The sequence below is a fragment of the Dendroctonus ponderosae genome, unplaced genomic scaffold (assembly GCF_020466585.1).
Source record: "Dendroctonus ponderosae isolate FM_Combo_2020 unplaced genomic scaffold, Dpon_F_20191213v2 Dpon_F_20191213_1, whole genome shotgun sequence".
NCBI lineage: Eukaryota > Metazoa > Arthropoda > Insecta > Coleoptera > Curculionidae > Dendroctonus > Dendroctonus ponderosae.
In genome coordinates, this window is record NW_026017110.1 from 56,728,224 (window position 1) to 56,755,203 (window position 26,980).

The following is a 26,980-nucleotide window of genomic DNA, read 5'->3' on the forward strand; positions in this document are numbered from 1 at the left end:
CAATGACTCACATTTTAAGCCATTGGCCATAAGAGAACTCAATTTCATACATTATTAAAGTTTTTGCATTGAGAGGTATTTGATCAGAATGACTGCTTAGTTACTTCGTTTTAGAAAACTTGAAATATTTCATGTCCAAGGCCCTGTTTACATCGAAAATTCATAACTTATCGATATTTTTTACGTCTACCACGCCACCGCTTAAAGTTACAGGCACCAACAGCCATAATTTGTTGATGTAGAACTAACGTAATCCTTTTACTATTAAGTACTTCAAGTTTTTTACCAAAATTTGGTGCTTTCAGGATGCCACGACATTTAAATATTTAGGATAAATTAGTGTTCCGTGATAGATTATAAATAATGAATTAATACACTCAGGGAGATACATAAAGCCGTCTCGTCTGCTAATATCGACATTTTGGTAAATAACTCAAAGTTGGCACATAGATTATACACGAAGTATTAAAGACTGTTAAGGCTAGATTTCATCACTAGTTTATCTGCTATTTTTAACTGCTAATTACATAGAATTATTTTAAAATTATGATCAGCACAATTCATTGTAAAATTACATTTACTTAATTCTAGTTTGACGATTTGGCGTTAACACCAATTACACATAAGCCATCCCGTTCATATCACATTCAGTTGTCTTATAACTTAATACATGTTTACCACCGTTTGGATGAATAATGTTAATTTTATATTCTGAATTTTTTTCCAGTCAATTGATTGTCAAAAAATTATTTAAGATCAAGATAATTGATTATTTTAGAGAAATCTGCAGGATAATTTTGGAATTTTACTGGGGTGGCTATAGGTCGATGTGGGGTTTGAGGTAAGGAACGTTGGGTGCTTATATACTAACATTCACTTTTTGTTTGAAGTCACACAGCCAATAGTTTTTTATCGAACAACTTCTTAGACGTGTTATCTATATGGTGGTTGTCAAAAAGGAAAAAATATCCTATTATGAAGATAACATGAATTAGAGTTAATATTTGTGAATTATGCTGAAAATAATTTGCACGTCGAACTGAAGCTAAATATCTCGGAGTTATAACATAGAGTTGAAACTAGATTGTACCACATACCTACTTCTTACTACGTCGTTATTTATGGAATTAATTTCTATATTTATCCTTATAAGGTAGTTCAGAGTAGAAAATATGTTTAGATTACAACAGCTTTCAACTAAGACAATTAATTCATGTTCGAAAAGTATTACGGTTACATAAACATACAATTATACTTTGTGATACATTAAAAGTTACATGTAGGTAACAACGTCGTAGTTCCTCATGCCTAACTACAAGTCCTAAATAAATTTCTATTAAAAAAAGTAACAAGAATAATCAACAGCACACCTGTTAAATATGGAACGGAGTTTGTTTCAAAGAAATCTATTCACTCTAATCTACTTATACTTATAAAATTGGACTAATTTAGGCTTATTAGGAAAGCAAGTATGAAAATAAAAAGTCAACTAATGAAATGTAGGCTAACTATATCACTATATTATCTCACACTACCGTTCAAGGTAAGCAATTATTTCACATGTAAACTTCTACAGTTTACCTGGTATAGTTGCTTTTTTCAGTTTTGATAATTAGGTACGTCAAAATGCTCTTGCAACTCTTAACTTTGTATGTGTGATATAATCGCAATAAAGTGAAGAAAACGTCTATGAGAAAATATAATAGTTCATAATACTCAACAATTCTTATTCCGAAATACTAGAGTTTGTTCTACTTTTATTATAGTTCTATTGTGTTACTGATTTAGGATGAACGATCTTTTTACAGAAGTTAGGTACTGTAAAGATGTTTATGTTAAAGGCAAATATCTACATACGATATTCGAACACACATCCGAAGCAATATGAACTTTGAGAGTCCATCGCTAAATAATTATTTTACCTGCTTGTTTTATCGAATCGAAAAATGTAAACCAAACTGTAATTTTTTTAATTTCAATTAAAATTGCCAATACATAATTTAACTTCAACTTTGTTACCATTCTAGTTCCTTTTTTCTCATTCCAAAGACAACTTATTGAATTAATAGAGATGCATATGAGAGTAAATGTCTCGTTTCAAGCAAAATATATAAGTAGGACACCCTGTATATTAGAAGTCGATCAAAAATATGGTATTATTATATTGTTTTATCGACTGGAGGAGAAACTGATAGTTTTGAGAAAACAACTAGTAATTTCCAAAAACCTCGGTTGTAATTTTAAGTGTTGGCTTATATTTATTTGAACATGTTCTCATCCAATTTCAGGGACGGATTACTTGAAGATCGGTTCTAGCCGTCGATAAAGTTTAAAGTTTCTTTAACGGATTTAAAAATTACCAACCACGTTGAAAATTACCAACTGCAACAATGTGAGACAAGTACAGGAAAGCATTTTACTCAATTTAAAATTAAAATCAATTAATTACTTTTTATTAACAATTACTCATTAATTTTCTCGTCCATATTTAGGATATAGGGTGTCCCATTTACGTGACAACTATTTCAACTTTTGATCAAACTCATGAAATATTGCCTAACAACTTTATACCTGATTTTATTCCTGAATTATCCAACTGAACAAACGTAAAGTCCATTAAAAATTAGCAAGTTTGAAATACGACTCTAAGTACCTACATAAGCATTTTGAAACCGAGTTGAGACCAAATTTAACTAGACAAATTATTTCATAAAATCAGTCAAAACCGAATAGATAATTGAATGATTTGAAACTGTGTAAGTAGGTATACCCGATCAAACATTTAAACCAGTCAGGATCCGATAGCGCTAATGATGGCTTGACGAGTGATTAAAACGTAGAAAATGATGAGAAAATATCATCCTAAATTAACATCCGAACTAAAAACGATAATCTTATAGGGTCCTAATCAAATATATGCATTCATATCAAAATGCAATCAAAGTTATGTTTCAAAATATTACACACACACAACATCAACTGCGAGTGCAAACATGTTTGCTACATGCATGAAAATTATGTAAAAAATTTTCATGAATATGTTTCCAGTGCACAGTGTGTGCAGGGTGTCTCACGGTGTAGCATATATTTCGGTAAGTAATCCGATTTGAATCTTGCAAATTTGAACAATCGAATTTTCGGAGACGCAGTTTTCAGATGAAATAACAGCGACATAATGCGAATTCCGGTTATACCGGAAGTTGTTTCAAACATCGCTATTTTACATGAAACACCCTGTATAATGTTTTTTCTTGTGTTCCTTTCTTTATTTTCAATAACTTTTGAATGAAAAGTTTTTCTATCCTACTCTATCCGTTTTTGAGCAAAATATAGTTTTTCTCAAAACTTTATCATTAACAAGGTGTTGCATAAAATTGAATATTCTTTCAAAGATGAAAGAGTGAAACTCAAAATCTTAGTTGCAAAATTAGATGTTATTGTGCTCGATAATTAATTATCCGAAAAATAAATCTAGATTAACTGAATTAATAACAGTTTTTGAAATTTCTTCAATTTTTCGCTATTCTAATATAATAAAATGCGTTCTGAAAGGTTCTTGAAGGATTTTTGATGAAAAATGGATCTAAGTATCATGGCATTTTCCTTCAGTAAGAATTTTTCGCGTATTTCCCATGTTCTTTCGTCTATTTCTCTTGGGGTCGAAAACCCGAATATTAGGATTTTTTCAGCTGTGGACGTTTTTCTCTTAAAAACTCTCTTAATCTTGGCCCCATTTCGATCATTAAGCCAGGGTTGTAAAGAGCACAATCTTCTGTAAAACCGGCTTTTTAGGCAATTCAAATCGGTTAAGAACCGTAAGATTTATTATTTTTCGAACATCGAGCAAAAAATTTTCCAGCAAACAAGCATTTCGAGACACGAAAATCGCAGTTTCTTTGCTGATACGAAATGAAACTGCGTTGATGTTCCCTAAAAATTATGGTTGAGAAAACTAAACTCGGTTAGAAATCTGGAAAGTTATAAAGGTTTGAAGGCCGGATATCCAATTTTTAAGTCAAAAAGGTTTTGAATTTTCACACTTCTAAACGCATTTAAATGTTCAAAAATATTTAGAATTGTTATACTGTAGGCAAACTTTAGATGTATTTGAGCGCTAATAATGCATTTTTGGAGACGAAAATCGAAACATTTTATTGAAAATTGTACGCGAGTTGTAAACCTGAAATTTTGGGAAAAAAATATTTGCGCTCGCTTACTTAAAAATTTGCACCTCCTACGCTAAAGCACACGGGCATTTGGGTGCTTCATTTAAAATAAGTAGGTTTGAGACAACTTCTGGTATAACTGGAAAGCGCATAATGTTACTGTTATTTCATCTGAAAACATCGTCTCCTAAAATCCCATTATACATATTTGCGGGATTCAAATCGCATTACTTCTGGAAACATTCTAATGGACGCTGACCCTGAGACACCCTGTATATCGCTATATACTGTTAATGCCTGTATCTACATCTCAAGTTGCTTGAACAGTGGAGAAAGCTACTTTGATCATGATAATATCGGCCTTAAACAAATCATTTCATTCTTTAGTTTATTAAAATTATATTTGACTATCTTAAAAATGAAATGGATATTACTTACAAAAGAGCTTTTCCGGTTGAGTCTGTCTAGGCATTAGACAATGGCAGCCAATACCATCCTGTATATTTGAAGAAATCTAACAAAAGTTCACACATCATCTGGTTTATCATTCGTCGACTGCCTATCCGAAAGTTAAATAAGATGCACAGAAAAACGCGGTCCGATTTATAATGTATAAAGCTGTTTGCCATTTTCCTTTTAGAGGGGGCGTAAATAATATCGTCTACTTATATATACAGGGTGTTCCAAATAAATCGACTAACGACAACAATAATACTTATATGATCCTAGACTACAATATAATTTCAACGTGGATAAAACTTTTCATTTAAAACAATTTGTGATTTGACTTGAGTAGAATTAAAAATAACTAGTAGCATTGTTAACATTGTATGTATATACTAAATAGTTAAAAATTTGGAAATAGATTTAACACGATAAATTAACACTAAGAACTACGTAATAAATATATCATTTAAATATATAAAAATAGATGCTAATATGGAATGCGCATCGTTGAAATATAGGTAACACCCTGCAGTACTTGAACATCGAAAATATTTAACAATTTTAATACCTACAGTGCGAAAGAGATTATGTACGTAATTCTATCACACATAATTTGACAGTTAATACAGAGTACTTTAATACATACTATATTGTTAATATTGCTCAAATTCTTACCATATGGATTTTGTAATTAAGTACAGTTTTTACGCATTAAATATGTGTTCCTAATTGTAAACATCGTGTTACATATGAAGATAAAATAAAAAATTTCTAAAAAGTTTAATATACATTTTCCTAAAGTTGATTTGCTAAAGATCTTCTGATAGTTCGGTAGTCTGATAGAACGGTATATTCAGACCAACATATTTGTTTGACACATTTTTAAGTTGGAATCAACTTTTGGCTTAGATCTTTTAAGGATTTCAATAATTATTGCATACCTCATAGTCGTTATTTGAGAATTCTTGAACATCCTCAAACCAAATGAATGTTTTTCAATGCAACGTGAGAAATAAATGTGTAACATAGATAGATATCACGCGATCTTAGATAATTTAAAATATTTGATACGTGACTAATTAACTTTAGAGCAATTATTAGATACCTGTAATATATTTCAACTTTGGAAATATTTGGAACTGTTAAATGCGTTGAAGATTATGCATGTTAGCACTAAAGTTCAAATCATTTTTGACTTGACGCTAGTAGTAATTTTTTAAGTGACCTACGATTAAAAATTTTATCATTTTCTGGAATATAACGTGTCTGTGTTAACATCTAAGTAACCACTTCAATGTTTACTATATCAAAATAAGCTCTAATTAAATAGTGAAGACATGGAGTATACAGAAAAACGATAGTTATTGAGAGTAACAATTCCCATAAAGGAATTTTTGTCTAGACGAACTTAGCTAAATATGAGCGAAAGAGTGTACAAATACGACTCACAAATCTGGCCGGTATAGTTGTCATAGAAAAATGAGCACTTTATAAACTGTTATTATTTTGATTTAAGACAGTATGATAATACTACAAGATCACGACTAGTTGCAGCGATAGAAAAATCTGTGAGAATATATTCGACCGCTATTACGAAGAATACACTTTTTGGTTAGTTAAGTCACTATTCCTCTTATGTATCGCTGTACTATATATACTATATATACGGTTGAAATCTCGTTTGTTGAGTTCTCAGTAAGAAACTAATTCAAATGTTCATATTATGCATTTATCTGCAAGCAAAATTAACATTAATGGATTTTTAAGTTTAATTATGCTTAACCAAATTTGCTTCTTGGATAATTTTGACAAACTTCTGAATCAGATTAATGAATTAATAAAAACATGTGAATACTAATACACTAACGAATATTCCTGAGAGCTCATAGCAAACGCCTAAAAACTTATTTTTAATTAATGTTACGGTACTGTTCTCTTTGATTAAAGTATTATTAGTATCAGCGTTTTGGCTAACGGTCAAAAATCAACTTCGTTAGTTGATTATGAATATATGGTGATCACTTCCTGTCCCCCACCTCTCACCATAAGTACTTTTTCCAACCCTTCTGACAGTACTTCCAAGAAATCCAAATCTGGAACAAAATTGCAATGCAGGCGTAAATGGCAGATGCTATATTAAAATATATCCGACACAGCTAAAATTAAACATTTATCCAAAAAATGTTTTATATAAAACAGAATGCAGCTATAAAGATGATTTTGTCAATAAATGCCTTGTTTGCTATCTCTCTTTTTAAAAATTCCCTTAAAGTAAAAAGCTCCCTGTTTCTGTCTGAGGTATAGGTTTTATTTTCCCTTTCACTATAGAAGGGTTAACCCCAACCCAAATGGAATTGAATTTCTTCGCGATACTTTTAACACTCAACGGATTTAGTGCTAATTTTCTTCAGGGTCATTACTGCTTTTTTCTACTGTGTACTACACTGTAATTTTCCTAGAAGAGGGGAGGCAAAATTGTCAATTTTGGGCTGTCCCAATTCTATCCATTTTGTCCGCTTAACGATCTATTTTACAAGTGTAGAATTTACCCGAATACAAACTGAATCATAACTTTTTTTTAGTCATTTTGTCATAAATTTGCATTCTCTGGTTCAGAACAACTCTGAACATTTTAATCTTTTAAGCTCGCATCGAATCATAATATTTGGCAACAGTTTTGCAAGTGTACATTATTATTTTTTGAGGCTTCCATCACATCATCACAGCCTGGCACAGCCATTATTATTTATAATACTATAATAGATAATTTTAACGGTCATCTGATCGCAGTATTAGAATGTACGTTATTCACGGCTAATAACTGAAAAAATATATTCAAGATTTGTTCAAAAGCCCTACACTTGAAATTGGATGTTGCAAATTGCAATTTGTAATGCATACCCGTTTATAGCCACAGTTTTTGTTATATTCACTGTATTTGTTATTATCTTGAATGAAAAGATATGTTTAAAATAAAAAAGCAATTTTGATGATCATTTCAGTAAAGCGTCAGCTTGTGAAACAGTTACTGTTTTTTTTAATAAATAAGTTCAGATGACAACAATTTCAGAATATTTTAAGACTGTGCTAATTTTTTGAGACTGTAATGCTCTCATTATTCCTTTGAGAGTAATAAGGATTATTATATTTATAATAAGTCTGATATTGAAGAGTCGTGGGTAAAGTACCTAATTATCAATTAATAAACATAGAAACATTTTCATGAAATGTTACCAAGTTCCGCGAGATTTCTGATTTTTCTAGTTTTATTAAATATTAAACATTTTTGAAGAAATAATATTTTGTTTGTAAAGTTTTAAACAAATATGTCGTTCCTTGTACTCAAATAATTCCAGCTAATTTCAAAACATTTTAGATCATAAACTGGGGATTTACAAGAACTCGCTCTTAGGTGTAAGATCTTTTAGATTTAAGATCTTCCTTATCGGTATTTGCCGTTAACTTTTTATACAGTTTTGCCAACATCAGTGCTGAAATCTCTCGGACCACAAGAACAAAGGCTGTAGATTTGATATTCAAATGAGAGATTTGGGAAAAATATTAAAATAAGGAAAAAATAAGGAAACAAAAACTTACAGTACGATTGCTTTCCTGGATCATTGCTCTTTGGCGGGGCGGGTAAATTCAAGATCACAAGTTGCGAGTCCTTAGAAAGAGCTCTAATTGTTTCATTCATTCTCAGTGCTGTATGCAAACGTTTGAGTGTGTCAGACTCCCTGCAATTAAGAACAGACATAATTAAGAGGGGAAACGTAACAACTTGAAATAATTAAATATGAAATTTCGATTTACTCATCTAACAAAAATATAATACTTCTAAATATACACTAAGTATATTGAAAATAAGTGAACATCATTGATCATTTCTTTATTACAATCGATTCTCGAGAAAACTTGCAAAAAATTACATAAAAAAGCATTATCGAACTAAAAATAAAAAAATGTGAATATTGTTTTCGGTTGATTTAGTGCCACAATATATATTTTTTAATTTCACTTACAATGAAATTCCATCGCCATTTCCAATTTTCTCGTTTACCTCACTGCCATTCTTTTCAAGACTCTCTTTCTCAGAGGCTCCGTCTTCCTTTTCTTTTTTGCTGTTGTCACAATCTTCATTACCGAGCGGCTAAGAACAACATAATCAAGAGTGGTAAAAATGATTTACGGTGTAATACACCTACCTCATTTGTAGGTTCCTCTTTCTCATCTGCTAGGGTTTCCTTTTTGTTATTTGCAACGTCGGTGACTTTGGGATCTTGGAATCTCACTTTAGAAGGCGTCTTTTCCACTGCATGGTGTTGGTCAACCACAGATTGAACCTAAAATAATTTGCGCTGTTTTATATGGAGATTCACTACAAGCATCTTTTCTAAAATCGTAACATACACTATTACTTCAGATTCAAATGAACATTCACTACATTTAAATCTCAATTCTATGATGAATACTAAGTGGATTAAATGAAAGCATAGATGATATATTTTCAGTGAGGATCGTGAGATCTAAAGCGCAGTATTATTTGTAAATATCGACATTTACTATCACCATTTTTAATTAAKAAATATAGAAATAAAAGGATTTAGAATAAATGAGTAAGTAAATTTACATAACGGTAAGTTCAATACAAAACGGCTTCAGAATCACACATCAAATTAGGGTGTGTAGAATTTTGCTTTGTGCGGATTSACATATTGATATATACAGGGCGGTCTTCAACTAATGTGATTACAACTGTGAACGGCAAGTATTTTTCGTTTATTTTCAATCAATTTTCAACCAGCTTTATTATTTTTTCYAAAATATCTGTTTGTTCAAAAGAGATAGACTTTCTAGGTCATTCCTTAACGCTAGKGGGTTTTTCGGGTTTTTAGGCCGTCGTAAAATTGAACTTATTCCTGACGTTTCGCACGCAYGAGTGGTTTGCATCTTCAGARGTSGTTTGCTTGAATGCTCGTCAGAATAGTGTAAGCGTTCAAGCAAACCGTCAGGAAGAAATTCCATTTTACGACGGYCCAAAAACCCGAAAAACCCACTAGTTATCTGTTTTTTGTTGGCCATATATCGTTATCCGATATTTCCGAAACAAAAAATCTGTACTTGGTTCAAGCCGATATCTCTCTCCGTTCTCGAGATATTTCAAATTGAAACCTCTATTAACTTTCTGAACTAGGTAATTCAAGTCGGATYTCTAATTAAAAGAAATATTCTTCTCAAATTTTGAATAAAGCAAAACTTAACAAACATCAAACAGAATTTATTTAAGCACGTTAAGAACTACTTTAATCCACTTTTTAAACTCCGTAAAGTTTTTGAAAATTGTTACTCCATATTAATTGTTCAATTCAGAATTCCTCTGACCTCAATACATTTATTAACTCTTTAATAATAAATGGCTGTCGCACTGAAAAAAATTAATTGTTTTTTCGGGAGTGTTATTTACATTTTACTTGCGCATAAACACCAAAAATATATTTTTCATTCGAAAATAAGTTATGTCGGGACATTTTCAATAAATTCAATGTACCTAGTAGAAGTTCAAATATTTCTTTTAGCACTTAACTGACAGTAAAAGTATCGATTAGATCACAATGCAAATTTTTGCTTAAGAAATATCGGAGCACGAGATATTGCCAACAAAAAACCGATATTTTAAAACCCAAAAAAATCTGATGTTTTAAATGGTTCTAGTCTATTGCAGCAAGCGCCTCTAGGAAACATAAGCTAAGTAATAGAAAATTTTGATTTCCCAATCTAAAAATACACCAGCGACATTTTTTTAGTAGTAGTAAAGCGGGTTTAGAATATATAAAAAACATTTAATTTACACTTTGACACCCTGTATCTCGGAAACCATTAACTTTCGAATGAGACAAATTTGTCGGAAACACAATATTTGCCTAAAGAATATGCCCATACATTTTCTCATATTAGTTTAGGAACACCCTGTATAATATTTATAAAACTTTCGTTAAAATAGTGGTGGAAACAGCGGAAATTTCTGAAGACTCTGAAACGGAAATGAAATACAAAAGTTTAGCAAATATACAAAATAAAAGATGCACTTTAAATAAACTATAAAAAACTGGGAAATGCATAAAATTACTGCTATCCACGAACAACTAGATCCTACTTTTTATTTATTATTGTCGGCAATGAACTAATAAAGCACATAAAATATATACATATTTCATTCAGCATGAGGACAGAAAAAAGATTTAGAAAATACTGAATTAATCCTAAAAACTACCAATAAATCAATTTAATTAAAAATATAAAGGACAATGATGTCTACCTATGCTGCACATTGCAAGGAATATTTACAAATTGGTAAAAATTTGAAAGGAGAATTCCTCAAATGTAGATGTGCTTGTTGCGTTACAGGCTCCAGAATCGCTCTATATTTACATATATCGATGTGCAAACAATCTTGGTTAAATACCGATAGTTTTCTTTGGGTACGATAATTTAAGACACTAATTTATAAATCTTCTTGTCATCTACCATCTTATTACTGAAGTAATTATAATGTAGAAAATTTAGATTAAACTTGAAATCAGTTTTTAAAATATATTAATATTTTGAAAATCATATACTCACAAATCTCACAAAATATATAATTTTTGTACATTTGCGAAATTTGTACTAAAGCACACCAAAAACGCAATGACAAAATGTAACATATATAATAATTTTTTATCTAAGAAAAAGTATTTGCAACAATAGAAAGAAGAGTATTCTTCAGAAGTAGCCATCAGAATAACGAAACTTTACCGTCAAATTCCTAATTTTAGATTACCAGAACAGTATTTAGACTGATTTTAATGAATTTTGCAATTTTTTTTGAGATTACATCCCATTGAAATTAAATAATATGCAATTTAATTAAATCATTAATCGTTATCGTTATCGTATCTACATACAAATCTAAATTTTAAAGCACAGCTAAAGAATGATATTATTTCCAGCAATAATTAATGTATGAAGAGTGTGATAAATGTACAATCAATTCAAATGAACGTCAAAACTAACGAGGATGCGAAAACATTCAAATGTGCTTGCGAAACATGAAAATGTAGTATAATTAAATGATGCGAATTTGACTAAATCGAACGCAATGAACAAAAAGAGAGATATGTATGGATATGAATACAATTAATCCATGATAACATGTTCCACTTTACCAGAGGTAATGTTTCTTCTAATCCACCATTCGTAAGCGCCTTTAAAAACGAAGAATATAAATAATTGTTTTACTCTTATTGCATAATATTGTCAAGTAGGGTTTCATCTTCATTATGCGTATCATAATTAATACCCATAATTTTGTGCATCATTCAGACTGAGGCAACATTCACTTCTCGGTCTTCTAACGATATATTCGGTATAACGATATAACGGTTATTTAAAACTATACCTCTTACATGTTGATATTAACGAAGTAACAGAAACAGTACATATACAGGCGTATGTATGTCATAGTAAGAAAAATTATACACGCCCTTCACAGCAACAACCCTCTAAAAGGCTTCTAAAACACGCTCTTAAAGATGGGTTTTTATTAAATAACTTGTATAATTTGAAACCTTGACATATGAAAGATATATACAAGAAGACAATTTCTATGTAGGAACTTCCCATGTTGCCTTGGCACTCTGCATATGAATCCAAAGACACTTTCCGGCACAACTTGTTTATAATATCCATATTAATATAACCTAAGCGAATATAGATTTTTTAAGTATCTCGATGTGATTTAGGGAACATTTTTATATCATGTAGGGACCTTATTTTAGCTTGTTTATCGTTTTCTGAAATTACCGAGATTAAACCTGAATATATCACAGAAATCTATATATCACAGAAATCGGAATGTTATTCACAGTTTTATCAGCATCATTCCATGCTCAAGCGGAAGTTTCATATGAAATTTTGCAAAAATAATCCTCAATAAAGTGCGTATAGTATAGTTCAGGATGCAAAAGGTATTTTGTGCGAAAAAACGATTTAATTTTGAATCATGGAACAAACACCGTGTATACCTAGTTTGACTGAATATCCTATAATTTTCAGATCAAACAACAAGAATTTCGTGATTTTAAAATCATCTGAAAATATTAATTAATGACGATGATGGTTTTTTCTCAACTGTGGTACAATCCGTTCTGTGAGTGTATGTTCATAAATAGCTTTGTACGGTTTATCTCATTTTACAATGTAACTTATTTAAAAATCTCGAATTGACTAATATTACCGTAAGGTCTTAACATAATTTTCTCTATCGTATAACTTTCAGTTCAAGTTCAGAGCACTAGCAGGAGGTAATTTATTAAATTATTCTAAGAGCTGCAGTATGTGGCAGAAAAATGTCTGCAAAGTTCATGTTAACATTGCTTTAAAACAGTTTTTCACCATTTAGAGAGTTAGGCTTTCGCGGCTATAGCTTGAAACTGATGAGCTTTTAGGCTGTATAGGTAACTGTCTTCTTTGCTTACGTTTCGGAAGCAGGCGTGGCTTGCATCCTCAGAGGTGTAGACCTTACCCCTCTCTCCTCAGACCTTCGAGAATGCGAGTCACTCGTGTTTGGAAATTATTAAGCAGAAACTATTTCCTCTATGGCGTATAAAACCAAAAAAGTTATATTTTTTGAAAGTTTGTCTTAATTTCAACCCGCTGTTTGTTCTATGAATCAAAATAAAATAGAACTTTTTTCTCCGAACATATATTTTTCGAATATATTAGCATTTATTTCTGGTTTCTTGCTTATAAAACACCCAGTGGCCGTCCCTCAAAAAGTGCACTAGTGCGTGGGCATTCCCAAATTTTCAGTTTCCCTTCTTAACAACTCATTTAAATTTAATCATTCTTAAAATCACTTTATTGAGGACCTATTGATTCCAAAAACCTTTTGTCAAGAACGCAAAGACCCGAATTTTTAAAAAAATGTTTGAGGCTTCTAATATCAAAGTACATTTTTCGGTGGAAGGCTTACTTCAACAATTCTGTTCGCCGATTCACGGTTTTCCAAGTGCAATCCTATGGTTCGTGCACGGCAAGTTCGATGTTTTCAGTTGCTTAGTTGCCTATATTTAGTACGTGCACGGCAGTTATTTTATTATGGTCTCCGTTTGTTTAGTGGGTAGATCATTGGCGGTCCATTTTATTCGCCGTTGGGACAATTTTATTGCGCAAATTACAAGAGTCAATTTTTGTGCGCTAAAACATTTTTTCTCTCTGTTGATTTTCTATCAAAAAAAAGCAGTCAAACTTTTTGGAAATTTTACTATCTGAACTTTTGTTCCATTTATCCTGTGACACGATTGAAAACAATTATTTAAATCAACAAAAGCATCCCCGTATTTAAGCAAGTTTTTAAAAAAAGAAAAGCGTTTATATCCACTTAATATTAAGGAATTACAGATACAATGTTCTGAAAGCAAAACCATTAATTGAAGTAAATTGAAAAGCTTTTGTACTTAGCTGAGCTGCGAAAACCATTTGTCGTTATTGCCAATAATTTCGGATAGTTTTAAAATTCGATTTGTAGACCAATTTTAAATTTCAAAGTTTCAAGCGATCTAAGGAAAGGAAAAATATTTGGATACCAAATCTGGTGGATCATTGCCATTGGAGGCAACACATTTTTAACTCCATCTTCTAAACTAAACTAGTACATACAGTTAAACTTATATATCATTCAGTGGCTTTAGTTTTAGATATCTTAATACTTTTTTTTAAGTAAGAGGCAGTTTTTTAAAGTAAGAGTCTAAAATAGAATTTAATACCCAAATTTGACTACAGGAAACTTAGACTTCAATTATTAAAACGGTAGTAAAAAACCGTCAAAGTTCGTTTCCGACGTTCAATATTGATTAGTTGTACGGATACCGATCATTTATTGTCAAAGAAACTGAAGTCTTATACGGGTTTAATTTATGTCTAGTGTTTTACAGAGATCACGAAAATTCATATTTGAGCCCGCAAGTGAATTTTGACTCACACTGTATGAAACGAGGTATAAAAAATTGAAAAGGAACAAAAACTTACCATTCCGAAGGTCTCCTTCTTGTTTAAGCGAAGTTGTCTTATCATTTGAGTGCGTTGTTCCATTACTAAAGTTCTTTCATAAGCATAGGCAGATATATCTTTGTCAGACTACAAGCACAAATGAGTCGTTCAGGAAGAAGTTATTTTGAAATCAAGCGAATACCTACCATTTCGACAATATCAACTTCGGCATCGATTCTTAGGTGATATAGGAACGTTTTCAGATCTTTCTTCATCTGAATAGAATTATCAGAGAATTGCGCCACGGTAAATATTCTCAATTTACAGTTTTTCCATGCCCGATGCTGCTTCAATAAGAATGGGATTAGCATCAGTAATCCTCCATCATGCACGATCCACCAAATATCAATGTACCCACTAATCTTTTGGGTGTTATCAGGGAAGAAGTCAATGCCTCTAGGTATAAGCAAAGCCATCTTGGCAGCAGTTAAAGTACGAACAGTATGTTCAAATGCTTGTTCTTCATCAGCATCATCTCTCCATCCATAGGGCCAACTCAAAATGATTGTATTTGGTTTCAAGCCTCCAAGACCCGCGGTTTGTACCCTGGAGGGACAAATATTGGCTTATAAAGTTAGCTATGTGTGAGCAGTTCTGCATTAGGGCAAAGTTAAAAATAATTGTCTATAAATTTGAAACATTTTATATCAATTTCAAGGGGCTCGATCAAGTCTATCTCTTCCCTTTTCATTGGTGTTTATATTGGTGGAAAATTTATTTAAAGTGAACTATGAAAAATGGAGCTGTTTATTGTAAAAATATAGATGATCTGCCACTATTTTGCTCGTGCTTGCGATACCCGTTATGCCCTCAAGACTCGTTACGATTGAAGTTTCAATCGTCTGGTTTGGGTTGAGACCAACTTAAATTTATCTCTTGAAACTGTCAATATGAAGGCCCCAGAAAAGTGGTCAATAACGTTAATGATGGATATTGTTAAGTCGCCAAATCTGCAGTGAAAGATATATTTTCGGAGATTTGAGAGCCCAACAGTTCAGGACGTTTTATCGTTTGTCCCAGTCATATTTCCGCTACTGCACCTGCAATACCCGGAAGTTCAGCAACTATATGCAGCACGTGTAGGATTTATTGCGAGTTGACTTTACATTGCACGTCACCTTCCGTAATTTTTTTCTTTTGCGTTTAACTTTATTATGTGTATCTCAATTCGGGTGCGTGCATTAAATTAGCTAAACAAAATAAACGAGAAATGTGTTTTTTGTTAATACCTATTTTTGTAACTAGTGTGGATGGGTGTTTATCTCCATTAAATGCTAATGGATTGTGCAAATGAAGCTGTGGGTGGAATCGATCCAAAATGATTTTATGAGACATGAATATCCGTCCGTGCACTGCATGTTTAATGCACTATTGCATTTAATACAAAACAAAAAAATTGCAGATATAAGCAAATTGTGAAGTTTTAAAATCTATACATGGCTCAAATAAGAAATATAGCAGAAATACTTAATATATACGGAAATATACTTACAAGTTGGAGCGTCCTTCGGCAATATGTTTAGCTACCAGAATAGTCGCAAATCCCTTAACTTTTTCTTTTACCATTACTCCTTGTAGGACTTGTTTGGCAGCTATGGCTTGTTCTCCTATAGCATTGTAGTCTCCAGCAAGAACGGATGCACATATAACGAGCCCTTTGCCAGCTTTCAGTTGAGAGACAAAGGAGACGTACTTTCTATGTTCCAATTCCAAATCTGGGGTGAATTTCAGCAGCAATAAAATCTGAGGTCTCCAATTTTTGGTGTGTGGAGGTCCTTCCTCCAAGCGAAGCAGTGAAAATCTGGCTGCAGATAGAGCTAAACCTCTGATTCCATCTCCCCATTCTTTCTCAGCACTGGAATGGTGGATGATAGTACTTAGAAAAAGTAGTAAATTAAATCAAAATCTTACCCTCGGTATTCGATGTATTTGTAAATAACACCTGCCATACCCATGGCAAGTAAAGCAAGATACCACGAAGTCATAAACATCACAGCAATACAAAGAGACAATCCCAAAAAGGAAAGAACCCAATGGTAGTATTTAAACCGAGGTCTCCAATTTGGAGTTCTTAACAAGGTTTGCACAGCACATGCGAGATTAACAAATCCGTAACACATTAAGAAGAACATGGAGAGAAGAGGAGCAAGAATATCAACATTTCCCAATAGGATTCCGCATTCACAAATTACCAGTGTGACGAGTAATGCTCGAACGGGTTCTCCACGGCCAGACGAAACTGAGAAAGGAGCAATGAAAGGAATGATTTGGTCTTTTGCTATAGCCTGAAGAAGTCTGGGAGCTCCTGTGAGGGATTGTAGGCCGGCTCCTAAAGTAGATAGAAATGAACCTATAAGAATAACCCACTGATTCGGCCATGCTATATTAGCTACCACTAGTCTTCCTCCAATTGAACTTCCAAATCTAAAAAAATATATCGCATTGCACACTATATTTTTATTATAGTATTGCGTACTTACTTATCTCGTAAAAGTAAATTATCTACTGTACTAGCAAAAAGTATTACTGCACTGAGATAAACAGTAGATGTAGTCAAAATGGCACATATTGTACCGACGGGTATAGATTTTTGTGCATCTTTGAGATCACCTGAACGATTTGACCCTGCCATGATTCCCGTTACGGATGGGAAGAAAATACCTATCAAAATAGTAAAACTGGTTGTTATATCAACCATTATTTGGGAGTAGGTATTATCTGAAATATTTTCTATATCCGCTGGAAGATTGTTTCTCGCTATAAACTGTCCTTTTTCTAGAAAGCTGTGCTGAATATTGTCTACAATAGAGAATAAATAGTAGAAAAAGTTGTAAATTAATTTGGCAAACCTTACCAAAAAATACTCCAGAACTTAAGCCTTTAATACCCCGCTCTAAAGTAAGGTTGTTTTCTGTCCAGTAGGAAGAACAAGTATTGTTGGGACAGAACTCTTGGTACAAGGGTCCGGAAATATTTTTTGTACAGTCACTAGTCGAATCTATTCTTAGTAAGCGTCGTCCAAGTACACAGATTCTGGAAAAATTAATTTTCAGATGGTGCATTGAGCTAGGTGAACTATAACGCATTTCCCACTGCAGCCTCAAAATGTATCAACTTACTGAAGTGCGTCGCTTCCATGAACATTTTTGAAAATACCAACGTAGACAGCAATTATGGAAAAGATTACACAGGCCAAGGCTATAGTTGCAAACTTGTTAACAAATTTCACTCCTGCATAGACGATTAACCCCATTATGGCCAAGAGGCAAGTCCCGTAGATTCTAAAGTTATTGAATTTTACGAAGTCGTCATTTATATCCCCAAATAGTGTTAGCTTCGGGGCCATATAAACCTAAAAATAAAACATGTTTTCTGTTAATTAACTCTTGGCATGCCCAAAACCCATTTTATACAAATGTCCATTTAAAGGGCCGTAGATATTGAATATGGAGTACCTCAGTCTTCTAGACGAATTTAATTTGCAGACTCAGATTTCTATACAGAGGTTAGTCGGGGTTCCTTGGAGGAACAAGAAACATGATTTAAAAAGACAAGTCAAGGCAAATAATCTATTGAGACAGTAGGTATGAAAAACTTTATGTACGTCAGCAGTCCGCATCTGTTTGTATTTTATGGGCGGCGCCAGTAAAATTAATGTATTTAGCAATAAGATAAATGAAAACTCGTCTACTAGCGTCTGCTTCAAGTTTATCGTTTCCTCAGCAACTGCTTCAAAATACATTCAGAACATTTCATTCGTGTCACATCAATACTTTTGGTATTTCACTTCATTGCAGGATGCAGTAAGTTAATCGGGCTTGGTTTTAATAGAGTTTGCATATACAAGATCAGTTTAGATTCACATTAAATCCTGTACAGATTTCCATATGAGTACCTTACATTCTTTATGGTACCACCCGATAGAACAGTTACAATATTAAAGCTGTTGTTCTAAATTATATTTTCTAACTCACAATGAAAATTTTAATATATTTGAAACATTTCATAACTTAACATTCAGCTGGAATAATTTGATCTTTGTATTCCTCCCTTTTCGAAAACTACTTCTACTATATAAATCAAATTTATATATTTTCAGCTCATAAAGGGTGCCAATGAATGCGTGTTGCAAACATATCCGGCATACAGAGGGTTGAATTTTGACAGTTATAATGAGCTTTAGAGCTATTGCTAAATTTTTATGTTATGCCCAAATTAGGCGAACACGGCAAAAACGACTCATTTAATCATATCTTAATTGGCTATTTCGAAGACAAGGTACCACCTTTTCTTCGGAACGGACGGGTTTCTTATAAACATGATTCTTCATATTTATAAGAGAATCTCCATTTGAAAGAAAGTCGCGAGGCGTTAGTTCGTAAGAGTGTGGTGGCCATGCAACTAGTTCTCTATTGCATTGTGTTTTCCCCTGAATGATTGTTTTAGCTCTCAAACGGCTTGCAAATAGTGTGTTTGTGAACAATTCTTCAAGCATTTGGGGCAAACTTTTCGGGACTTTTATAAAGCAAAGTGTAAGTAACTGGGAAAAGTAGTTAGAACGATATGGAAGGTCCAATTAATTGACCATCAAGTACATTTTGATTCTCAACTTGTGTTGCACGTTGGCAGCTCCAATACCATACGATTCTATGCAAACCCAAAAATCCAGGTAGCTTCGTTCAAGAAACACGAATGCATCGTGGAAATTCCGCATCTAATTTACAACGTTGTACGAACTGCTCAGAGAAAATTATGTTCATAATATTTATTAGTAGTAAAGTAGAGATGATCAGGGAGAAGCTGTAGTTCTTCCAAAACATACCAGACGCTTGCTTGATTAACTCTCTAGTCTTGTAGTAGTTCTAGTACTACTGGACGGAATTAGTTCTATCCTATTAAACACCTCTTCTTCAAATTCTATGGTTCAACGATTTCTCTGATCTCCATAATTTGCCCCATTAACTGTTACTATTCCGGTTTCCTGCAATCGCTGAAATTCTCTGGCAAGCACTCTATGCGATGGCTTTGGCTGATTGGGAAATTGAGCTAAATACAGCTGTTGCGCTCTTCTGCAATTACAGTGCACTTGTCCGTAAAGTAACACCATGTTCGCGTAATCGCGGAATATGGGTTCATCCGTAATTAAATAGAGCTTCAAAAACGCAGCAAATCTATCAATTTTTACAAGTTAAATTTGACTAAAGCTGTTAGAAGAATGATAACTTCGGCAAAAAGCGGATATGGTCTAGAAATGTATTGCAAAGTAGATGATCTGCCGCACAACACAAAAGTTCACTTCATAAATTAGCGATGCATAACAAAAAGTATCTAAATAAATTATGGTTTTGCGAATGACTAGGTTTATATATTATTAATATAAATTTCAACTAGTACTAACTATAGTACTAGTTTAAAACTAGTACTAGTAACTAACTATGCCCACCTTGCAAACACAGTTAGGGCTGGTTAGGGCTGTTATTTTGCCTACATGTAAGTTATTATATTATTATAAAAGAAAAGATTAGCCTTAAGATACCTTTGAACGTGAACAGTTTGAAGCCACATAGAATGAGCAAAATTGTAGCCATCTGCATCATCTTAAACATTCTAAATCTTGAATTGATTTTGAGAAATTGACTGAAATTTCATGTTGAATTGCATTTGAACACGCGAAGTAAATAGGGCGTTTGTTGCCGCTATAATAATTTTCTATTGATTTGTAAGTATATGATCGAAATAATAGAACATTTGGATTTTATCAGCAGGTGCCTTCAGAAATAGTTTTATGAGGTAATTTATGTTCATTTATTCCAGGCAGAAATCTCCTATTTCAAAAGTATTTTAAAACTGTTCAAGCAAATGTTACAATTGCTAGCTGATAATAAAAAACCTGCCACCCAAATGGATGGGAATTTTTTTGGAAAATTGACTCAACATCGAAGTAACTAACTCGGCTGGAAAATAATTAAAAGTGATCATTTGCACATGCAAAAAAGTGGCAGACAAAGCGAATATATCCTGTGATAAAATTATATTTACTATTTGCTGCTTATTGTTGTTGTTATTTGTATCATAGATGATCTAACGGGAAAATCAGAATTTTTCTATTATGGAATGCATCCAATTAAATCATGAAGTAGGACTTTGAAACAGGATATTCATGCGGAGGAAGAAGTAAACGGGGTTTATGGATATGGAGATGGAGTATTAAACCTTTTATCAGAAAGTCGTATTTTGATTGATAGGAGGTTCAGATGACAATAAAGATAGCACATAAAGCACAAATACGAATTTATTGATATCTAGGAGGGACGTAAACGTAGCAATGTTTTTGAGGCAAATTTATTCAAGTTAAAGACGACGGCGGAAAATATAAAATTGAAATAAGATTTTTCTGGCATCAAAGGGAGATGTAATCCAAGGCATGCTATTGGGGCAAAACAACTTTCGACTTCAACTAAGAGAACGATAGAAATGTGTACTGGTTGTAAAATGTTTAATTGGCCAAGTGGTCACTTGTAGCACTCTGAAAATCCCAATGATTTGAAAGCAAACACTTTCAACACTCAATTTAACTTAATGTTTGTTGTGGTTAATTGGAAATTTTCATGTTAGATCTCTTAAACTATCTCGTTTTTAATTTTCCGACAATAACCGGAACATTGCTTGAAGAACTTTTACCGACTTTAATTAAAAAGAGGCAAGGGGTTTAAGCACGGTATAGTTTCACCGCAACCTTCTCGATCAGCGCAAGCAGAGTGAGATGAGAGAGTGAGCAGAGCAAGTTTGAAAATATCTATGATTGTTCTTGACAGGCTTCATGCTTGCCCATCCATATGGCCCCGTATTGAATTATCTAGAATTTTTTTGACCTAAAAGAATTATGTATGTTTGCAAAGACCCAAAAAAAGTCTGCGTACAGTGTAATACATAAGAAATCGGTCCAAACGTCTAACCTGGCTTCTCACTTTTTATCTTCCATATTAATAACTTTATAATTTTTGGAAGAAAATAACAAAATGTTAACTTTTAGCGCCACGTATTTGCCAAAGTTAAGGAGTTTAAAACTTCGGATCTCCGTTAATTTTGAGTCAAACCCTATAGTTTCAGCATATTGGATTCCACGAGAAGTTCTTAGTAAGGTTTAAGGCCTCAGGCCTCAAAATTTGTTACTGTAAATATTACATATCGGTAGATTCAAAAATGTGCCATCTAAAAGCCATTTGGCATAAATATTCAAATTCGTGGCCTTCTGTTAGGTTTCATATTTACACGAAGCAAAACCAATTTTGTCAAACTGTTAGTTTTCCACTTTCTGTTAAAGATTTTCGTCACTTACTGGCTTGGGTAAAGGCAGATTATGGATAATTTATCTGAACGTCGAGTAAATACTGCACAATTTTCCTCACCCGATGATCCCTTTTACAGAAGCAGTCTTCTAGACTGCGTTAAACACCAGTTTCTAAGTGCTGTGTAGCTATTTTGTTTACACAGTGCAACTTGTTAGATTGAATGTGTATAGTGTTTACAGATTACTTTAGCAAGACACTCTAACGATTTCTCACCCCTCAAGGAAACTTCTAAATAATTTAGAGTAAACAGGAAAACGCTGAAAATTTTGCAAGCAAAAATTTAAAAGTCTTCAAAAGCACTTATAGCTCAAAGCTTAATAGAATAACAAATGAAAATCCAACTTAAGCAACTTATTAATGATTCTCGTCGGCCCTTTAAAGACGTTTGAAAATGTTATTGAAAACAGCCAATTCTTGGCACCTGAACCTGAGGCGCTTTCTGCGATAAATTTCTCGTTCTTCGCGTTAGACTTTAAAAATATAATCAGTAAAGGGCGCCTATTTAGGTTTGTGGGTTTTTCGGTCAATAGATGGTGGCAAAAATAAAACACTATTTTTTATGGGCCCACTTTTTGAGTATTAACTTAACTTAACAGTAGATTAAAAACAGATCATGTCAAACAGGGCATAAAGTTAAGGTATTTGACATCAATCACAAATATCGTCTAATCGTTAAAAAATAAAAAAAAAAATTAAAATTGTCACGCGGTCAATTACGCGCTGCTCAAGTTGTTACAAAAAATATGGTCCAAAGCCTCTCTCAGCGTTCGCCTGCTTTCTTTGCCAGGAGAGCTTCAATAAGGGTAATTCAGCTTTTTGGTGTATTACACATTTATTTAAATAAATAAAGGTCAATAAATATTTGTGGTCTTATTACTCAAATATGTATAGATGTGTGTCCTAAGCCAAATTTCTCTAGACGTTCATATAGGCCAAAGCTCCATATTAATAATGTAAAAGACATTAGAAGCAACGTGTATCCTTTTTGCTAGTTTGATGCACTGCATTTTAGCAAAATGTATTTTCAACTATTAATATTAATAATATTATATCAACTATTAATAACTTTGAAAAAATATTTCAAAATTTTGTACGCCCTGTATATAACGAAAATAAAACATTTCAAGAATCAAGTGATTTTCGACAACACACGGATTATGGAAGTATAAAAATGAAGCGTCATTATCAAGAGCAAGACTCCTTCCAATTTGAGATACTTCAGAGTCAAGTCATCGGTAATGTGTTGAAGTAATCAATGCGCTAAAAAAATCTTTTTTAAACATATTTAGTTTGGGTAAACTAAAACTGTAATAAATTGAAGGCCTTGCTGGATAATCTTCGGAGGGTACACAGCGTAGGAATTTGATTTTCAATTCGGTAACATTTAATTAATTCGATTCTTTAGCATAAACAACGTGAACCATCGTGACTTGGCTGACTATAAGAATACACAATTTAATGCGAGAGAGCATTATAAATCTAATTTATTTTCTGCACAGAATAGAACAATTCGCCGTTTAGAAATCATTTGCGTTCATTTGTTTTGCCAAATTAAAACTACACATTAAAAAGCTTCGCATTTGAATAATTTAGAGAAATTACTCGATGCATGTTAAATGCATAATATGTCACTTTGCCGAATGGAAATTACATATTGTTATATTACATATGTTATATATGTTGTTCCAGTTATAATTTAATATTTACTTCAGTTCATAATTTCTGTATATTAAAAATAAATTCATCTTTTATTTAACGCAATAAAATTTTCAAGTTTTAATTGTGATTTATCATTATATGTTAAATAACAATTTACCTTTTAAAAGCAAACTATTATCGGAAATCAATTGTTCTCTAATAGTATATAAAATATAACTTACTAGTATAATTTCCACGGCACCCACAATATACATAGCACCAGCTAAAGTGGTACCAGTATAAAACAGCATGCCCACCGCTCCGCCAAACTCTGGTCCAATCGCTCGAGATATCATAAAATAACTCCCTCCTGCCGGTACCACCCCGTTAGTAGCAATTGCAGACATAGAAATAGCTGTTAACATTGTCACACAACAACAAGTAAGGACAATAAAAAATCCACATAAAACTCCTGCCGTTCCTACAACCTAAAATACCACCATTGCATTTGTATCGTGTGTTCTGTATGATATTTTAGTATAACATACCCAAGTAAGACGAATAAATAAAATTACACCAAAAATGTTCTGAATACAAGGCAAGTAAACTCCGATAAGGGTACCCATTTCAGCACTCTTGACAGGGGCAGTTGCACATTCACCCTCCTGGTCAGTATTAGGCGAAGGGATAGTATTCGCATAATTTGCAAGAGATTGAATGAATGTTGTAATTCTCGGCCTTTCAGTTTCATCCTCGTTGTCGTAATACAGATCGAAGGGCTCATCATTTCCTGAAAGAAAAAAATAATTTTAACACCAAAAAAATTACTGTTAAGATTTTTCTTTATCTAACTATAAAATTCCCAGAAATTTACTGCGAAACCCACTCAATCAATACTTTAAAATGCAACTCCTGAAATATTTAAACAGTAGTTCGAAGACGGAAATAAGATATCACGAACTGTAAGCTACATAAGAACCCCATCAAGTTTTAATCAAAACTTCCATATGAGCTATCAATTTGTAATGTAGAAGTCATCGCCACCAAGCCGTCATTATAACTTTCTCATTAAAGTACTAACCAGTCATATTATGTTTCAATTTTCAAAGGTCTCTCGCGACTTTAAGGGTCCGCAGCTTTGGGAAGTAGAAAAATTATCGTGGTTAGAACCCGTAGGTTATCAGTAGAAGCTGAAAATGCTGGATTTTTGTATGGTAGGAAGACCTTCTGGTAAAATTTACAGCGTCATTGACAACACACCAGAGTTTCTTCATACACATATATGATATACAATATTTCTTTTGAGAACATCAATGAAACTATTGACCTCTATAGAGTTACATTACATATCATAAAATCAACAACCATCATCTCTGTTTTGAGCAATATTATCTTGATAAAATGCTTAGATAGATGATGAAGATTTCGACGTCCAAGAGGATATTCCAAAATTGCATCCCTCCCTTCTACAAATATTCACAGCACTATAAATAATAAGCAGCTGCAGAGTTCCAGCGGAAATAACTCCCCACGAGCCCCTGGGCAAAATCGAGTAACTGGTAAAAATAAAGGAGAAGAATTCGATCAAAAAGTAGCACTAAAGTGTTAGCTTCAGTTGAAAAAGCACAATTGGTTGGTTGGATGAACAACGTCTGGTGTGTTACCAACCATCGCACTCACTGACAATGTGAGGTGATTATCAGGTCGAATTGTTCTCTTATTCGCATAGGTGACATTTGGGAAAATATGTATAGATAAGTCGGGACGACGTGACTCTAGGTCCTAGTTGCGACCTACGTTTTTAATCACAAAAAGAGTCACAGCGGAAGAGTGTGAAGAACTACTTCAATTTATAGGGAGATTATCTAGATTAACATAGTTAAACTAAACATTATGTTTATTGTATTCCTCGCGTTTCTAACTATATTAATATTAAACTACAGAAAAGTTGTAGGAATGTTTCAGTAGAGCACAAAGAACTCAATGTGAAACTCTGAACATATCAATATAGCCACAACTACCAAAACCCTCCTTTACAAGATATTTTATGGCTTTTAGGTGAACGTATTTTTGCCGCGATTAATACGTCAATATGACGTGACACAATTAGCGCCTTTGCTGTTCATTACCATTATGTGATTATCAGCTTTAATGCTGGCTGGGGTTATATCAACTAGTTTATGTAAATACTCATTTTCGTGTCTAATTTATAATAGCTGCAAGCATAACATACGCTTTTTTTATAGAAACCCTGTTTTAATTAAACAGGCTGATGTGCTCACTGGGCAACCCGCTGCTTGATTGATAATTCCACATTTCTTATAAGAAACTTTCGTCAATAAATTATAGCTTTTGCATTAACTTAATTTAATAACTGGATAACTTTAATTATTTAATAATTAAATTTGGAAAAACTGAACTTTGTCTTCCTAACTTAATGTCGCGATAACCTAACTACACTTGTATTGTTTGCATCCGAAAACAAAGCTGGTCTTACCTCATGTTGTTGTTCTAAACTAATCAACAACATGGCATATCAGTTTTATATTGATGCAAAGGAACAGGCCACTGAAAGTAACCGAGGCAATTAAATAGCGATCGAGTAAACATTCTAATGGAATATTGTAAATGAATCAGGTCGTGTCAATCCAATGGACGTCTTATTATTTAAGGGGACGAAGTGGGTGTGTATACACTGGATAAAGTGTGTATGCAATACATACACTTCATTACAAAATGCTTTTGTGATTGAATCTTATTATTTAAAGCCAAAATCGTGACAATTTGATACATTTGATGGCAGATAAAGGACACGAGCTGAAGGAACATTTCTACAAGTCAAATTAAATGAAAATGCAATACAGTGCTACAGGTAACTGTATATTATAAACATCGCAAAACTTTAGAATACCTCATGAATTATCCAATACTCTCTCCAAATGTTCAATGCATAGTTCTACTAAATTTACATCCTTTCAAATTATTTTAGAAACAATAAAATCCACAAATGCACTGCGTGACACGAGGCTTGAATATCACAATAAACATAAACCTGCGAAAAATCTGTCGCAAAAGGGACCACTTTTCTTTATATGCCAATTAAATTAACATTACCCACAAAATAGCAACATCTAATATGGTCAAAGCATTTCGACAAAAATAGGGCGGCAGTAAACCGATTATAGACGCAAACTAAAAAAATATAAGATTAATTACAAAAATGTTATTAATTAAATTTAGATGATTATCATAACATATCACTAAATTACTTTCCCACGGAAAACCTAA

At 32.9% G+C, this 26,980-nt stretch overlaps 1 protein-coding gene across 3 annotated transcripts in view; it reads right to left on the reverse strand.

Annotated features, from left to right (window-relative positions):
- Nucleotides 1–3,834: 3,834 nt before the first annotated feature.
- The window catches only part of LOC109537955 (solute carrier family 12 member 6), a 98,466-nt gene continuing 75,320 nt past the window's right edge, over nucleotides 3,835–26,980 (reverse strand). For 2 of the 3 annotated variants that reach the window (XM_019904953.2, XM_019904954.2), the window contains exons 2-15: nucleotides 24,241–24,482; nucleotides 23,935–24,180; nucleotides 17,822–18,054; nucleotides 17,557–17,735; nucleotides 17,183–17,501; nucleotides 16,614–17,126; nucleotides 16,195–16,557; nucleotides 14,849–15,248; nucleotides 14,682–14,789; nucleotides 11,819–11,857; nucleotides 8,819–8,956; nucleotides 8,636–8,763; nucleotides 8,211–8,350; nucleotides 3,835–6,706 (exon numbers count right to left, since the gene is read on the reverse strand). In XM_019904953.2, coding sequence (XP_019760512.2) covers nucleotides 6,615–6,706; nucleotides 8,211–8,350; nucleotides 8,636–8,763; nucleotides 8,819–8,956; nucleotides 11,819–11,857; nucleotides 14,682–14,789; nucleotides 14,849–15,248; nucleotides 16,195–16,557; nucleotides 16,614–17,126; nucleotides 17,183–17,501; nucleotides 17,557–17,735; nucleotides 17,822–18,054; nucleotides 23,935–24,180; nucleotides 24,241–24,482 — 3,140 coding nt within the window. In that variant the 3' untranslated portion in view covers nucleotides 3,835–6,614. The remainder of the gene's footprint in view (nucleotides 6,707–8,210; nucleotides 8,351–8,635; nucleotides 8,764–8,818; nucleotides 8,957–11,818; nucleotides 11,858–14,681; nucleotides 14,790–14,848; nucleotides 15,249–16,194; nucleotides 16,558–16,613; nucleotides 17,127–17,182; nucleotides 17,502–17,556; nucleotides 17,736–17,821; nucleotides 18,055–23,934; nucleotides 24,181–24,240; nucleotides 24,483–26,980) is intronic. The other variant, XM_019904955.2, reaches the window with a different exon arrangement.